This window comes from Pleurodeles waltl, chromosome 12 (assembly GCF_031143425.1).
Source record: "Pleurodeles waltl isolate 20211129_DDA chromosome 12, aPleWal1.hap1.20221129, whole genome shotgun sequence".
Taxonomy (NCBI): Eukaryota; Metazoa; Chordata; class Amphibia; order Caudata; family Salamandridae; genus Pleurodeles; species Pleurodeles waltl.
The window spans coordinates 662,700,900-662,718,506 of record NC_090451.1 but is presented as its reverse complement, the minus strand read 5'-3'; the positions used below and the strand labels follow the sequence as shown (position 1 = coordinate 662,718,506).

General features: G+C 43.8%; 1 protein-coding gene and 1 long non-coding RNA gene across 4 annotated transcripts in view; one reads left to right on the top strand and one right to left on the bottom strand.

Moving 5' to 3' along the window:
• Positions 1-11,975, top strand: part of THBS3 (thrombospondin 3) — a 246,044-nt gene extending 234,069 nt beyond the window's left edge. For all 3 annotated transcript variants that reach the window (XM_069218423.1, XM_069218425.1, XM_069218424.1), the window contains 3 exons: positions 143-315; positions 9,953-10,092; positions 10,968-11,975. In XM_069218423.1, the coding sequence (XP_069074524.1) occupies positions 143-315; positions 9,953-10,092; positions 10,968-11,026 (372 nt within the window). In that variant the 3' untranslated portion in view covers positions 11,027-11,975. The remainder of the gene's footprint in view (positions 1-142; positions 316-9,952; positions 10,093-10,967) is intronic.
• An 86-nt stretch (positions 11,976-12,061) lies between these two features.
• LOC138268607 (uncharacterized) overlaps positions 12,062-17,607 on the bottom strand; it is a 37,002-nt gene continuing 31,456 nt past the window's right edge. Inside the window, exon 3 of the long non-coding RNA XR_011200033.1 lies at positions 12,062-14,936. This is a non-coding gene — a long non-coding RNA (uncharacterized lncRNA). The remainder of the gene's footprint in view (positions 14,937-17,607) is intronic.

The following is a 17,607-nucleotide window of genomic DNA, read 5'->3' as shown; positions in this document are numbered from 1 at the left end:
TACAAAATGCCTACTGCAATAAAAATCTCAGAACCAGTTGAAAAGTAAGTGCCATAGCAATGGAAGACAGTGGCCTTCCAAATGCCAATGACAGTGCATAATATAGCATACCATAGTAATGTCTCTTCTCTGCCTCCTGCAGGCTGTGAAATCTAAGACGGGTCCCGGTGAACAACTTCGTAATGCCCTGTGGCACACGGGCCACACCCAGGACCAGGCCCGACTGCTCTGGAAGGACCCTCGCAATGTGGGCTGGAAGGACAAGACTTCATATCGTTGGCAGCTTATGCACAGGCCCCAGGTGGGCTACATCAGGTCAGAAGTTGTGGTGGGCATCTCTATGACATGAAGCATTTGTGTGGGCGTGGGGTGGGATTAAGGGAGCAAGAGAATATCAAAGGATTTTAGTCAAACCTCGGTTACCTTTGTGGAAGTCGTACGAGACAGCAAACTATTTGGTCAGTTCTCCCCACTGCCACAATCAGGCTGAGTCAGTTTGGCAAAAAACAGGAATAGATGGCGCCTGAAGGAAACATTGTTAAGTGTTTGTAAGTGGGTCAAGTGAATGTTCCTCTCTGAAGAAGATGGGCAGGGCCCAACAAAATGTAACAGAGTAACGCAAGAATTCACAAGTACCAAACAGATAAATGAAAAAAATAAGTCAAACATAAAAATATATTTTTTAAACAACTGGAGCTTATGGAATTCTAGCTATCCCTTAGATAACTCTGTTTGAATGTACACCTACCGAAGTAGCATATTTATTCAAGTAGATTGAAACGTGCTGCTATGGAAGGACTGCAGGGCAAAGATCCTAGAGGTGACTAAGGGCTAGAATTATTATTTGGTTGGAGGAATATCTCCAATACGAGAATCACGACCACAGTCCAAGTTATGGGTGAAAATGAGACATATTTATAGTTCTCTGCCCGTCTACTGAAGGTTCTCTGCCAAAGTAGCTGAATCCGCAATCAGAAAAGCCAAATAGAGGACAACACTTTGCAAGATAACTGCCTATTGTGCATCGCTGCTGGCAAAATTTCAACAAGCAAATGTGGTCATTGTAAATGTACCGCAAATAGGAGGTTCATCATCACTGTCCACATATCTAGTCACCCTAACATGCCATATTGAGAGCACTGTAGACGTGTTAAATACTAAAAATCTATAATACTTTCTGTGAAGTGTTTCAGAAGTAACGGTCAGTCGTGGCGGCAGATCAACCACACTAGATCAGGAGGAGGATTTTATGCATGACAAGGGTGGCACATGTTACATGGCGATTTCCTTTTAATTCTAATATCTGCAACAATGTGATCAAAACAAAAGGCTCCAGTACTGAAGACACATCCTCTTTAAATTGCTTAGTTACATCTGCACAATGGTGGAGCGGGTGATAAGAGCTGGAGAAACTGTTACAAAAGAGATAGTTGCCAAATGGAAAATTGCTAGCAGGGCCGCCAGCAGTGTAACCATAAGTTTGCTGATTTTGAATCAGATGGCCTGAGGCACCCCAACTGTCCTCGCACCTTAAAGCTTGGTGTTTTCATATTCCGATTTAAGTTGTGAGGTTTTCCCTTTTTTAAGTGTAAGGACAATATTTATGTGAAATCATGAAATCCGTAGTAATAACAAAAGTGGTAAATGCATAACCATTTAGTAGTACCATGGTTTTACAGTAGTATGCAAATACATCAGGAATGACAAGCAGGATCATCATTACCACTCATTTCACTACTTTTATTCGCACTTTTTTTTACTACCAACCTTTGGCTAGTAGTAACCTATAAAAATGTTTGTGATGTAATGCAGTGTCACTGCAAGTGCACTACAATCTTAGGGCATGGCTCAAAATCAGGGTAATAGAAATGGGGAGTGATTGAGATGCCCCACATTTTTTGCAGCATATATATCCATTATTAAGAGAAGAAATGTGGCAGAGTAAATGACCATTAATGAAGAGAAATTAGCAGAATCGTAAGAAGGTGGAGCAGACAGAATTGCAATAAGAAAAGAGGAAGGGACCCACATTCAGAAAGAAGGGAGTGAGATCTGCCGTCTACTGGAGGAATAAAGAGATCTTCAATGAGAAGGTAGGAGCACGGAGACCTTCAATCAGAAGCATGAAATCTTGCATCCGATGGAAGAAGCAGAGAGGCCTACAGGCCAAAGGAAAAAGGAAACCCTGCATTCAGGAGGAGGGAGACCTGAAGTCAGAAAGAGATGGGAGACCTTTAGTTTCCTTCAGAGGAGAAGGATGAGGACATGCAGTTACAAGGAAAGAGCAGGGAGACCGCCAAGAAGAATGAAGACCTGGGAGACCTGCAGCCTGGTAGAGCATTGCGACAGAGGGAGGAGGCAGGCCTGCTGCCAGGACCAGGAGAGACAAGAAGTGCTTTCAGAATGAGGCATTGTCTGATCTGGAGCTGCTGTCACAAGGAGGGATCTGGTCTGAAGGCAAGAGTTGCTTTTAGAAGGTGCGAGGAGTTTAATTCCCGACTAGTTCTATTTTCCAGTTGAGGTACATTAATTGCTGACCTAGAGAGGCTGTGTAATTGTTCGGAATCAGGCCGAAATGGACTGGTTTCCAGACATTTATTCTCAGATTTGTATTTTTTGAGACCGGTCATTCACATTATTAGTGTACAAATACAAGACCTATAAATAAGATTACTCCATGACTTTATATCCCCAGGGACATAGTTGCCCAGTCTTGGGCCTTCTTTTAACAACCCTGTTGTATTCTGAAAATTGTAATCATTGTGCTCGCCAACTATACCAATTGGATTAACTCACGTAAAAACAGTGTTGTAAAGGAAAGTTCAGCACTGGAACACTGTGTCTGTCTTTGGTGACTTGGAGTCCTCTAGTATTCATTTCTCTAACATTAACCTAATGCAGACTCAGGAACGTATTTATTACTTTGAGTGAAATGCATAGTTCTGAAGAGATAAGTATATTTTCAGGTCACAGTAAACAACTGTACTTATCGTAGATAGATGGCTATACTGCTAAATCACAGCCGTTCAAAGAGCTCTCAAGTTTACTAGGTCCATGTGTGAGTAGCAAATGGAGTTAATATATACGCTTTGCGTTATTGTACTGATTCTTGATTTTATAAAGGGTTTAACAGGACTACAAGTCCCAGAATGTGAAGTTGAACAGTTTTAAATGAGCTACGTGTGCATAGACCTTGGAAACCGCTAACCTGCTTGTCCTGAATGTTTCATGCCACACACCAAAGTGTTTTCTTGAACTGGGAACCCACCCCTGGCCTCCGGTGTAAGGGACCAAACATCACTTTGCTTACTGCTCCTTTGCCGCAGTAAAGCATTTATCCTGATCTCACAGTATATCGTCGTAACACCAGGCTTTCTGTCCTGTACATTTATTTTACAAACTAATAAATTGCGTGAGATGTAGTCTTCATGTGATTAGAGTGAACCAATTAGATTGAAGCATCAGATCACCATAACATATAAAAAATGGAATTCAGATGCCAGGGAGATAGATGGTGTTCTGTTGGCATGGAGTGAGATGGAAACCCTACTTTACCGTTCTTCGCTTCTTGGGGTGGCCTTGCTGATATAATAGTGTGCTGCAACTGTAGGCGCACATATCATATGCCGCTATGTTCAGAGGCCTCGAGGTTCCTAGGTCCATGCTAGAACAGCTCATCCGGTGCACCTTTATGTTTTGCGTTCTGGGATCTCTAGTTCTGGTTATTCTGTTATATGGACTACATGAATTGAACTGGGTAAGATACTCACGAATGGACATGGCAGAGTTGAGAGCTCGGTATGTTTAGGACTACTAGACTAGCCTTAATGAAATTAACAGAAATTAAAAAGAATTTTAAGCATCATTACTGTTTTGATCAAACATGTACCTGTTTTTATATTAGCAGAAGGCTGAGATTTGTGCCACTTGGACAAAGCTAAAATGAGTGGCAAAATAAATGCAACGTGTATAGAATTAGAGAAAGTACATTCGTATTAATAGACTGAGTTTTAAGACGTTTTTCTTCACAATTGCGACTTCAACACTACCCGCTCGAGCCTCCGTCCACCAAGTAAGCCTACAAATTCACAGTACTGTTTGAGTGGCAAAGGACGCGTAAAGTGTCTCTGTGGGTGGTTCCCGGCCATTAAACCGTATAAAAAGAAAGAAAAAAAAATTAACGAGTGGCGGCATTTCAAAGGGGCCCGCAGCCCGCCTCCCCTTAACAAGCGCAGTAAGGCTTTGAAATGGGGCCGGGGAATGTTCTCTCGCTTCCGCGGTGACATTCCGGGCGCTCCGGGGGCCCTCACCGAGGCGGAGGGGACTGTGGCGCGCATTACCTCATTCGGCCCATGCTTCATTTAGCACCTTCAAAAGCCATCTCCCGCCCCTCTGCACAATTCACCCCAAAAATGAGGAAAGTGAGGCGAGCAAACAGGGAAAAAAAGCGGGAGCAGGGCCCACACGGAGCCTGGGAAGCTCGTGTTCGGAGGCGAAGAATAGTTTGGGAGGCTTGTTGACTGCGCTGAGAGCCGGGGCTTCGGCGGGCATTGTTGGGTCCCTATAGCAACCCAATCCCCGGGTGGAATGCCAGGCCCCAGCAACGCGCCTTTCATATGCAAAGAGCGCGAACAAAGGCGCCGGAATGGGACTCGGGCTGGGGCCAGGTGCCGGGGCCTGAGAACCGGCCCGGATTATCCGAAGACAGGGCCCCCGCGCGCCCCTCTTCCAAGCCTTCCTTCTCGGCGGGGTGAGATCATGCGCCAGGAGAGGCAGAGGCCGCAGGGCCCGTCCTGCCTGGGGGCTGCGGTGCCCGCTTCTCGCGGTGTGTGGCACAGAGGGGGCGAGGGGCGAAGTGTCGGGCCTCGGCTCACAGCTAAATGATGCTATTTGGGTGATAGAGAGGGTCACAAATATAAATAGATTCGGAAAAGGCATATTGTTGGGGTTAGGGCCTTTCCATGTTAATTTGCTGTAAATGAAGCAGTGACATGTGGAGAGGATGACATAATGTGTGTTATATCAGCTGTTAAATTCGTGGAATCAGCTGGTATTTTTTAAAATTTATTTTTTAAATCTTGGACAGGTGAGTGACCATAAGGACAGGGCACTGACTGAGCTGAAGACCGTATAGAGTCTGTGGTGTTGTAGCAGGAAGGAAAATGAATAAAAACGGCATGGTCTAGGGGGTTCAGGGAGAACCGCAAAAAAGATAGGTCCAGTGGCCCATACCTGCAGAAAAAAGGGCTGTCAGAATGGGCCTGTGGTGATTATGTGAAGGGAACTGGGGTGAAGGGATTTAGAGAGGGATGAGGGGTCTGTAGGGCAATGGACTGATAAGAACTTCTGAAAGCAAATCAGCAGGGCGGAGGAGGGGCTTGCACACCCTGTCTGCATAGAGAAGAGAAACTGAACGGGCTCTGGCGAATCCTCTGTACCGTTAATTCGATACACCAGATTCATCTGGCATGCTTTTAATGCACTGAAAAGCACTTTAGATAGGTACAAAGGAACCTTGGTTAATTCTTTCATTTCCCTTAATGGAATCTTAAGGTGGCTTCATTTGATTGGCCCTGGTGGAGGTTATGGAAAGCACCTCTGGTTCAAGGCCCCGGCTACGTGAATCACACGCCCCATAGAACACTTCAAGTGACCAAACCGATCACCACCAACCAAACTCGACCAACTGATCACTACCTCATCAAACCTAACATGGTAACCAAATCTAACCACCCGAAGATTTCACCATACCCATCCCCACCCACCAGTACCCATCTGATCCTAAAACAACTCATCCTGATTCAATAAAACTCAGCCAAACTGCATTGAACTAAACCAGATACACCTCATCACTTGCCAACCAAACTCAAACCATCCACACGCAACCATATCCAACCAACATAACCAAACACCTTATCACCCTTGTGGCATATCCATCCCCTTCCAGTCACACACACACAACTCATATACCGCTATCCAGACCTAAGGAATTGCCTCAACTAAACGTAGTTGATCAAAGCAAACCTCACTTGTCCCAACCAGTCAGTCTTAAACCACTTCCCACCTAAAGCAAGTGCACAGTAAGTAATACACAAGAAACTGAACATTCAGTAAAAAATATCACTTGTGAAAAAAGTTTTTTATTTGCAGGTAAGTAAAATAGGGCAGTTAAAATATGTTGTACGTCAAAAACCTAAAAGTGCCAGCAGCTTCTGGGAATGAGATAGGACCTCAAACACTTTTACGGTGTTTATGCAACCAGCACCCAGTACTATTTATAAAACCTTACCACATATGTTGTAACCAGTAAACTGTTGAAGGAATATCAGGTGTTCTCAGTTGACTTAAAGACTAAGTTTACTATCACTTGTTTACTTGTCGACAGTCAGTGGGGGGAGCTGCAAGGTAATGTATGAAGATGAGTATATCTGCACCTCCAGCCCCGGCTTCTTGATAGCCTTTGGTGTATGATGAGCTACAACAGTGAGTTTGAGCCAGTACGGCATAGTTTGACCTAAAAAAGCACAAAGCCAGAATACCAGAACAACTTAGCTCTAAAGTGGTACAGGGATCTTACCTGCGTCCAGATTATTACTTCTGGATTTCAAAGGTCAGTTCTTACCAAGCCTCTGTTAATGAGAATCCAGTAGCCAGAGGTTCTGGGATACTTGGCACAACTGTGGGAACTGATTAGAGAGTGAGCTGTTTTTCGGCCTCTACAAGAGGCCTGGGTGCTAGACAGCGAGGCTAGGGACAATGGGCCATATGTACAAACACATTTCCCCATAGACACAGAATGGGTAAAACCCTTTCATACATCTGGCCCCCAATGTCCCTTAGGTACAACACGTCATTGGTCTGTATCTCGTAACTGGGCTCTCTTGGACAAGATTTCTGATTGCCTGTGGCACGTACCGGGCTTTAGTGTCAGCTGGCAGCCACAGTTTTAATTTTTGTAATATCGCGCATTCAGGAATACTGAATATCCAAAGGCCTGGGATGTGGAGGAAATATCTGTGTGTCCCTCTTTGGGCAGACACGGCTCCATGCGAGTGTGGCAAGTCCCATGCAGTTCGGTGGACCCTTCCAATCCTGTGATGAGTCGGTGCAGCTCCTTAACACTCATCCTGCAGAAACTTCTTGTGGAAATTTTCACCTGCTGGCTTCAGGGTTCTCATATCCCCTGAGCCATTCAACTCCTGGAGGAGCCCTCCACGCATTCTTTAATCACTTTGCTCTTTGTCAGGGACGACTCCCCTCACTCTCTGGGCATTTCGGCTTTCTTTCCCTTAAAGTTTGGGCTCAGCTGTAGGGCTTCTTTTAGACTCTAGTACTTGTTCCGTTATTAAAGGGAATACAGAAGCAAATGGGCCCCATCACTGCAAAAGTATCTCTTTGTGCTGGTGCAAGCAGTCTCCTCCTTAAAATTCAGAGAAAAACGCAGTGCTGGTTCTGGGACTCCAACCTTTATCCTACTTTGTTGCACTGCGAGGAGTTAAAACAAAGTGCAAACTTACTGAAATGTTCTCAATCTGTAAACTGGAGGTAGTGCACCTTTTCCTATGTCTACAGCTTTCCAAGGTTTTTCTAAAAGGCATGCATGGGAAGGGCTGGTTTCAAGCTGCCGAAAGATCCAGGCAGCCTGGTTCATAAGCCTAGTTATGCAGTAAACAACTCAGAAGAAGGGAAGGGCAGGTTTCAGGTAGAGGGGGAGAAAACTACTTTAACAGAGAAATGATGCAGACCGTTCTCCAGCCCTCAAGGGAGCTACAGTCTCAGGTTTCAAATTCGGAGCAAGGGACGTGCACTTTGTACTGTCCATAGATGATGAAGGTAGCCTGCATCGAAACGACCACAGATGCCATGTGCTCTGTAGATACCATTCACAACATGTAACACAGCCACGACACAAAGTACATACCCTCAAGTAGGTAAGGGTTACAGTTATGGGGACTGGTTACACTCTACATGTTGAGTGTCGGGTTGCAGCTTCTGCACCAGGACGCAGGCTACAAGGCCAGATGCCTGATCTATCAGTCAGCTACCACCAGTTCCACTTGTCACATACCCAGGTATTGTCAGTGGTTCTCTTTGCTCACAAATAAAGTATGATAATAGTGACGATGAATTGATGCCACTCTGCCCAGGACCAGCGCAGCAATAAAATAATGCAGCAGTAGATGTTGCTAAATTACAAGAACAATGCAAAAAAGTAATTTTTATTAGTGAATGTAGAGTGCTCCAGCTGTAAAATTATATTTTGCTTGTAATGCAGAAAACGTTGCACCGTTCCTGACCATGCCATTGTGCATATGTAAACAAGTAGACAGCTGGCTGGAAGAGAGTAAATAACAAACATCTCAGGAGACTTTTGGAAATAGAACTAGCACCCTCTGGGGCAAAAAAAACACAGATTAGAAAGTACAAAACCTTTCAAAACTAAATTGAGGGCAGTGGGAAATGAAAAAGTAATACATGGAATAATCCATGGACGGAATAGACAGCATAATAGGAGAGAAACAAGCGACTTGGTGCAAGTAGACGAATAAAGACAAGTTCTACACAGGAATTATGACACACCAAAATAGGGTTTACTCCTCTTTAAATCTGGATCCTTTACTGAGCTGCTCATGCAGGCCCAAAATTAGTAATTCTCAATCTTGGACTGGGGTTACAGATTGTACTCCTATGAGTGCCTCCATCTCAGTTATAGCTGTATATCCTTCTGTTACGATCTGTTTTGTTAGGGGAAAGAAAGCATTCCAAGGTTGGAACTCCAAGCTATCCTTTTCTATTAGAATTAAAAACATCTCATCACAAATCTGGACACAGGAAGGCAGCATTGATACCTGTCTGAATGTGCTGTGCAGAGTGTGAAGGTGAAGACAAGTATTCGAGGCACATTTGAGTGTGGATAAAGGGTATCTGGCAGAGAATAGCAAGTCTAGGGCTGCTGCCTTTGGTAGTGGAGCTGCAAAGATGTCTCTGACTGCGGAAGGCAGTGTCAGATATGTGTTGCAGAGGTCCCCAACACTGAACTGTGAGCTGGCGAGTGATGACACATAGCTGCAAGCCTCAGGCTGTGGACAACTAAGATGGAGAGCAGTTGATCCCTGGTGCTTAGGACACAGTAGAGGTTTGTACTGTGGCTCGGTGCATGTCAGGCACGAGGGGGGAAAAGTAACCATCTTTAGATAAGGTCTTTTCATAGACTTTGGATGGACCGCTTTCCAGAACAGCTGGAAATAGTAAATATCTGCACTGGGACTTGCAGATTTACGGGAGTCAGAACACAGAAGGCATTGCATTCATCTTTTCCAAGCCATGTTGGGATTTCCAAATCTTGCAGTCGCGGTGCCTCTTCTCCATGTGTTTGTGTACTGAACCCTAGGATTTATCTATCTCTTTACTCCTCTCTGCCTGTGGTATATTTGTACGTGTGCACAACATCCTGGGTTTCGTATTTCATCTTCTTTGGTCTTTCTAGCCAAAAATGTCATTTTACTCCTTAACTTAAGTTCCTTAGGACTCCACTAAGCTGGGGGTCTGGCAGCACTTTTTCCTTTCTCGGTTTTTGATGTGATTGCAAGCCAAGATTGTGTCCTGGGCATCACATCTCTCTTGTTTCCTGTACCCTGTGTTATTTTCCTACTTTTGCTGTCTCCCTCACTCGTTGTCTCTCCAAGTTTCCATCACCTTGGGATCTATCCCCAGCTCATGTAACTGTTTCTCCTGTAGCATTATTTCCTAGATATGCATCTGTCTTTTCTCCCTCCGCTTCTCCACCTGTCCTTTCTCTGTACTCCAGCACTGTCTCTTGGTCTTTAGTCTCCTCTCCGGTCATGATCAGGCTGTATACCTGCTTCACTTTTTCTGCCTGCTCACTTTTTGTGGCCCTTTGACTGTACATGTGTTGTTTGCTGGGCTTACGTTTTCTTTCTCATCCCCACAGAGTGAAGCTGTATGAGGGGCCGGTGCTGGTGGCCGACTCTGGAGTGGTTATTGACAGCAGCATGCGGGGTGGACGCCTGGGGGTCTTCTGCTTCTCTCAAGAGAATATAATTTGGTCCAACCTGAAGTACCGGTGTAACGGTGAGCGTCCTTCATTCATTACTGTCCAAGCGTATCAATGAGAGTCCTTTTCCCCCTTGAGTACTGGTGCAGCGCTTGGAGTGCTATTAGGCCCTATGGTAACAGTTGAATAGTGAGAGCCCTCTCACACCCTGCAGTAGTAGATCAAAGGTGAGAACATCTGTAACTCCCGCCATACTGGCGTTGCAATGGGAGGACAATGTTCTCCTCTTCACTACCACAGCAGTGGTGAGATCATTGTTGTTCCTGCACTATCTAGCGATGAAAGGAGTTGTGGTGATGAGATGAGAGTACCCTGATCACCTTGTGTTCCTTTATCTTTGAAGATGTTTTAGGGATTTTTATACACAATTGTCTTGAAAATGGATTCGTACGGGGCTGAGGGATCTGTTAGGACAAGCATGTGAGATGTAAGTTATTACCAATAAATCAGGTGGCACTGACACTACAGTACTGTGCACCGTGACACTTAAAAGGAAGGGTTAATCGGGATAATTTGTTTCAGGAAACAGTGAAGCAATCCAGTCATTATTAGTAATGGTGGCGAATTATAACATTGTAACTCAGTAGTTTTGAAAACTGTTGAAGAATGCAGTAACATACTAGGATTCTTCCAGCAAAGCAGCACTCTGAGAACAGTTTCAGAAGGTCTCAGTCTTCTGATTTCTAATTAGACCCTCCCAGACGTAGGTGTCTGACAACCTGTGGGATGACTAGGAAGACATGTTTTGAAGAGACCTTTGAGCCTCCCTCATGAAACCCAGGAAATAATGTAACTTCCTTCGTCAGAGACCACTGTATTCCAGGTATCACATAGGCAATTTCAAAACAATCTTTTTTTTCCAAATTGTTTATTTTTTTTCTGCCCTTTACAGACACTATTCCAGAGGACTTTGAACCTTACCGCAGATTCCTGATGGAGGGGAAGGAGTAAAGCCTGGAACCCCCATGAAACTGTCCTAGCAGTATGCGAGACGGTTGGCGCCCCCAGATCCAAGCAAGGCAGATATCTCCTCTTATTATTTCTGCAAGAAAGGCGCACACTGGAACAGCATTCCGGATAAAGACTCATCAGTGCAGTGTGCCCCTGTCTTTGCATCACAGAACAATTCTCTGTGCGACTACTGTTACAAGCGACTGCCTATACACTGCGACCAGCCTTTTGCCTTATTTTCTCCCAGGCTGCGTTTATGTTCCAAGTCTGCCAATATTGTCCAAGTGCGCGAAGGACCTTGCTCTTCTTAGAGCCAAACATGCTAAAATAGCTGAAAGGTTCATCGAACCTAAGGAACCCGGACACTAGTCAATGTTCAAAAACTGCAGTGTTCCTGTCTGTTCCATGAGACTGGGGAACAATCCAGTCCTGAAGAGTTTTTTCTTGGAAGTATGTGCAGTGCACTCCACCTCCTGACATACGAGGGGGTGCATTTTTCCACAGGAACACTGTGTTGGCACCACATACAGGAAACAGTTCCTCTCAACCGGATTTCCTTTCTACTCCATTTAGTTTCCAGCAATTGTCTTTATTAAACCCACATAATATTCCTAAGTTCACTTCCGAAGTTTTCATACATCAGTATTCTTACCTTATGTCCTAACAGAAATCCTCCAAGTTCTGTTTTTCTACTTCTCCCTCTTTTTTTTTAGCCATCCTCCTCTTTTCCCTTTTTCCCAACTTCCAGAACAACGTTCTTACTCATTTACCTCAATTGTACCTTCACTGTTTGACTTATTGTCACCTTCATCCCCCTTCTACTTTCACGTCCGCTCCCTTCCTTCCTCCTCCTGAAACGCATGTCTTTCCAAACCCAGAAGTAAGAAAAATGGCTGTTGTTACTTTCAAATCAACAAGAAGATACATATTGAAATTTGCCTGAAAACTCCCATTATTGCGTTTTCTTTCTCGAGTAAGTGAAATGTTTGGGTGGGGTTTTGAAACTGCAGTTTGAGCTGTTTAGTGGCTCAGCGTTTACTTCATCAATGCTTATGCTGGGTTTTCACTGTCACATGGGCCTCCGGGCTACGTGGGGTGAAGAGCTTCTTGTCCACCATAGGACTGGAAAATGACTGGGCAAAGTGAGGTAGGGCTGGTGTAGGTTTTCAATAGTTTGTTACTCCCTTATATATTACAGATGAATTATTCTAACTAACTAGGACTACAAATTCAAAATAACCGGTGGTAGGGAATGTACATCTGAAAAGAATTACCTATCTGCAACTACTGCCCTTCAGTATTAGTATCGTTGATTCACATGCATGAATTATTCATCAACACCAGTCGGAAAGGTTTCCCTGGCTAACATTAGGGAATAATTTAAGCTCATGCACGTAAGAAAGATCTAATATATATTTATATTGATGGAGATAGTGAAGAAACGTTGATGTGCTGTTAGACTCCAAAACAGATTTTATTTCGCATTCTCAAAGAATAAATATATGAAAAGTGGAAAGGCACACCGTGACAAATAGAGGATATCAAATTTAGATATCTTGGGCACACTTCTATATGCTCTGAATCAGTTGGTGTCAACTGCAACGTAATCTGCATGCTCAGCTATTGAGAAATGTAAAGTGGTGTGGGAAACAGGGCAGTTGTTTTTGGGATGGAGATATTAGTGTAGCACTAATGAAGATCATAGATGGGAGTTCATTCATGCAGGCAGAGAGGCAGTATGAAATGCTGAGCTGCATTTACCATCTGCTCTAGGATAGAAACTAGTCATTTGGTTGCATGAGCATAGGAAGACGAACGCAGGGCCTTTGGGGTCTTTGTTAGTGATCTCAGCAGTTCTGCAGAAATGTGCATACACCACTCAGGACAGAGAGCTATAAAACACAACAGATACTTGGTTTTGAGGTAGGCCATTAAGTTAAGAAGAGTCGTACTAGCCTCAGCAGTCACAGATAGACCTTTCAAAAGTTTTACTTGATGGCTTTCTAATATATACAAGAAACATATATTTCTCAGAAGCTGGGCACCCTTCTTCCTCCCCAGGGATACTGGTAGATTGGGATTAGTGGTTTGCATACATTGTTCTTTCAAAATAGCTCTACTATGCGGTTGAGGTTCAGGACTATTGGCAGGGTAGTCTTTGTGCATAATTCGAGTGTTGTCTATCACTTATATGTAATTTAGGCAAACTGGACTGCTCCCATGACCACGGTGACTTGTTCCCAGCAGTCAGCTGACATTGACTTAGTTTTTAGAAGGATCAGAAGAACTTGCAAGATTTTTCACGTTAAGAGTCCGAAATCAGCACCAAATGTGGTCCAGTGAATCCGGGATTTAACCTTGAACATCCAAGGTGAGGGCATACAATTAAAAATCAAAGACTCTCTATTCAAAGACTTCCCCCTAATCAACTTAAATACAGTACAAAAGAAGCATCATTAGACGGAGCAGGCTTTCCACATATTGTCCGGAAAATGAACCGTCAACCTCAGTGTATTAATATTTCTCTTCAAGCACCCACTTTAAGTACTCAAAAGACTTTTCTTTTGCATAGAAAAGAATCTAATGAATGAATTAAGGGAGTCAAGCTACAAGTGGCAAGCATTTCTGGTTTAGGGAAGGGAACCCGTTTTAAGCTTTGGTGCGAGCAAAGACTATGATACTCAGCCATTTTTTCACACTTGTCTCCTTTGTAGAGAAGGCACTAACAGTGTGTTTTGCTAAATCATCGTCTGCAGGCTTGCGAGATGGGCAAGGGTTTCCAGAGTGAAGCACCCCGAGCTGGGATGGTGGGAGCTGGGTGAATCAATTAATACATGATGGTGGAGTTGCAAAGAGCCTTGGGCACTGGAGGAAGCATAACATTGTAGGAATGTTAGTACTAATTGATTACTGAGTGTAATGCATGTGAAACAAATGATGCTCTCCTCAATAAAGAGCGACCACTGCTTCCAGGGAAGCTAAAAGGGACGATGGCATGGGACATGCTGGAAGCAGAGGCACAATGAAGCTTTCCAAGAAACAACATGGGAAAGAATTTCCCTATCAAAGAACCAAACAACTTGAATTTCCAAAGATCAGGAAACATACATGAAAGCTCTAAGAAACCAGAGGCATTGGAGGAATAGGATTAAGATTACACAAATTATTTATAAGAAATGCAGTTAATTCTAAAAATGTCCTTCTAGTTTGGAGTAGTTTGCAAAAATGCACTACTGTGGTTATGAAAATATTTCCTTCTGGGTCAAATGACCCTCACATAAGGCGCTTCCTCTCAAGTTGCCTGAGTAAGCTTGTACAACATTTGCTATTAAATATTTGCAAAACATTACCTTGGAAATTAAAACCCATAGTTGCAGAGTGATAACATCACACTTTATTTTCTTCCGACTATACTCGTCCAAAAACAAACTGTGATGCATAAAAGGGAGGCTTGTCGTTCGATGAATGTCAATTAAGTTTTAGTACTTCTGCGACAGCCCTACTAGCCCTTGTCTCCGGTCATGACAGAAGCACAAGGAGCAGCACATAAACAGAAATCTGGCCTATACCTTAGCTCCACTGGAACAATGAGTTTATTGAGCTGCCAAGGCTGGAACATAGGGTCAAACATGTGATGTCAGTAGGAGGTTGTGTGTGTGATGCCACTTAGGCTATCATCGGCAACTTGATATCCATGTGTGGTTCATACTTCAAAGATGGATTACAGTCACACCAGAGAACACATTAAGCACCAGGGTGTTCAGCTTATGGTTTGACTATCTAGGCTTCTCCCACTGTCCATGTGTTACAGTGATGCCCCGGTTGATGAACGGAAGCTTGGAATTCAATCTCTGCTCGACTGGGTGAATCTTGGTGAATAGTTGCAGTATTCATCTTGCAAAATGCTTAGCTGAGTTAAAAAAAAATCATTAGAAAATAACATATTCGTCAGTAAATATTTGTTTCTTCAAGAGCTATGCTACTTAGCCAACAGTAATGCTTATTGAAGTAAATTTGCTTTTGTATAGGATGCCGACATTAAGCACAAGAATGATAAACGTGGGTTAGCTCAAACGTAAAACAAAGAAATATATATGTCTAAAAGAATAGAAAATACGACATTGATCACATTAAAAAAAACCTCGAATATAGTAAGACAGTAGTAAAACTGCTTTATTACATTTTTGGAGTTTCACCAATCGTGACATGGAACCCGATGAGGAGTCTCACACCCGCTGTTGTATCTTCATGAAAGGGGCAAATACCAAAAGCGGGCTCTGCAAATTATACTTTGATATGCTCTTATACACTCCTGATTTTCACACATTTGTAGAAAATACTGTGGGTAAAAACCCTCGAGCCATCGGGTCGGCCCATTTCCTGCCTTTACCTGCACCTAGGTACTGGGTTATTTATGTCCTATCCACTCTGCGGTCATGTTTATTTGGATAGAACAGCCACCATTTTTTAAATCTAAAGTCCTGCATCTGCCAAACTCTGAATAACCTGGCTGGCCTAGCTCTTATGTTTGACAGTGGTAGGGTTTTTGAAATGATGTTACCTTCTGCTTTTGCTTTTCCATATACTTACACAAGACATCTGGATTTTGTCACCAAAGAAAAGTCTAGACATTGTTTCCTTCACTGAATCCTCCAGAATTCCCTGAAAAATTGCAATCCACCAACAGGTTCTTGCCTGCGCCCCTTCCTGACTTATACCCTGCGCCTGCAAAGATTGATGAGGACACCTGCACTTGGAAATAAATTTTGTAGGTTAAGGACAGGCATGATCTTGCTCCTTTTCCTTGGTCTCCTTGCAAATTCAGACTCTTTCCTCTCCTGAAAACCTTCACCAATGACCAACTCAAATTGATGACTTTTCCACCTATGGGTAGTTTTGAGGTGATGTGTGTCTGCACCGATGGCAGAAGTGCTGGAGTAAGTGTTAAATACTTGCTGTAGTTGCCGAACCCCTTCTGACTCCGGCCGGGACGAGTGCAATGCCATCCAACAGAGTCACGCAGATTACAGCTCTCCCAACCTTAGAATGAAAGGAAGTGCGAGCACTCCGAGATGGTGTGAGCGGAGAGAAGCTGTTGCTTGTGTTTTATCACAGCTTGGACCCATGCAGAATAGCATCATGCAAAATACCTCTGACATTGGAAGACTGTTGGAGGAGCTTGCTGAGACTGTCCAGACAGGACTAAAGCGTACTCCGTTCCATTCATGGTTTGGGGTCTTGAACACTGGTTGCAGAGAAGCCCAGCAGTGCGGGAGGCCGGGACGAGTGCAATATTGGTGGTTACAGGACAACACTGCACAGCATCCCGTTCCTTCCGATCAGATGGGAAAATTGTGGACGTTCTTTCTGACATCTGATTTGAGGCGCCAAGTGATGGGGTGCAAACAGCTCTTAAGCTGCGATGTGCTACACCAGTCTAGATCTATATGAAAAACATTAAACTGTTCATCAGCCTTGTATGGGATATGGATTACCTTTCCTGGAGCTGTTTTTAATTTGATTAACCTTACCCGAAACTAAACTTGCCTGGTGATCTTCTTGCCTGGAGTCCACCTGACTCAGAAGAAACTAATATTCTGGAGTAGCTTTTACCAGGAGGCAGCCATTCCTGTATCATATCACCCATATATAAAACCTCTTCTGAAATAGCACCTAACTAAGCAACAACCACCAACATGGAGCCCAACTATCTTCGATGCCTCCTAAACTTGAAGACACTTTACCTAGAGATTGCATAAATTAGAACTTGCTTTATCTGAAGCTTGTTTTTTGATGTTCACCTATCCCCTTGCCTGTTTTACTTGCTGCCCGTATTACCTGGAGCTTGCCTTACCTGGCAGTCACCCTACCTGGAATCCACAAAATCTGGACCTCCAGAGCCAGCTCAAACCAAAGCCCACCGGGCCTAGTGCCACTTTATCTGGAGCCCACCTGTCCTGAAGCGTGCTTAATTGAAATTCTCCTAAATCCTCTGTCTTACAGGAAGCTGGAGAACGCTGAGACAGTCTAACCCGAAGCCCACGTTCTGTAGGTCTCCCCTTATCCTTAGCACAACTTAACCAGAGCTTGCTTTGCCTGGACCACACCTTACCTCGAGATTGGCACAGATTTCCCTGGCCAGAGTTCACATTTATTGGATCTCCCCTTAATTGAAGCATTTAACTAAATCTTACCTATCCCATAACTCGCCTTAAAAAAAGCTCACCTTACCTACAGCCCATCTTTGCTAGAGAACATCATACTGAGAGGAGACAAAGTGGGGCTCTTCCTGTGTGGATCTCACCGTACCAACTGCTTATCTTAAGCAAAGGTAAGTGCTGTAACCAAAACTTAAGTTACCTTTGGATCATATTACCTGGAACTCCCTAAGCCTGTATCTCATTTCACCTATATCATAACTTAGGTGACTGAAGTAGGCCTATCTTGAGCACACCTTATCAGCGTTAGTCTTATGCGAAGCTCCATTTTCTTGAAATTTGCCTTGAATAGACCTCACCTTAATCGAAATTCACGTTAATTGCACCTTACCTTAACTAGAAATCACCCCACGCAGAGCTCCC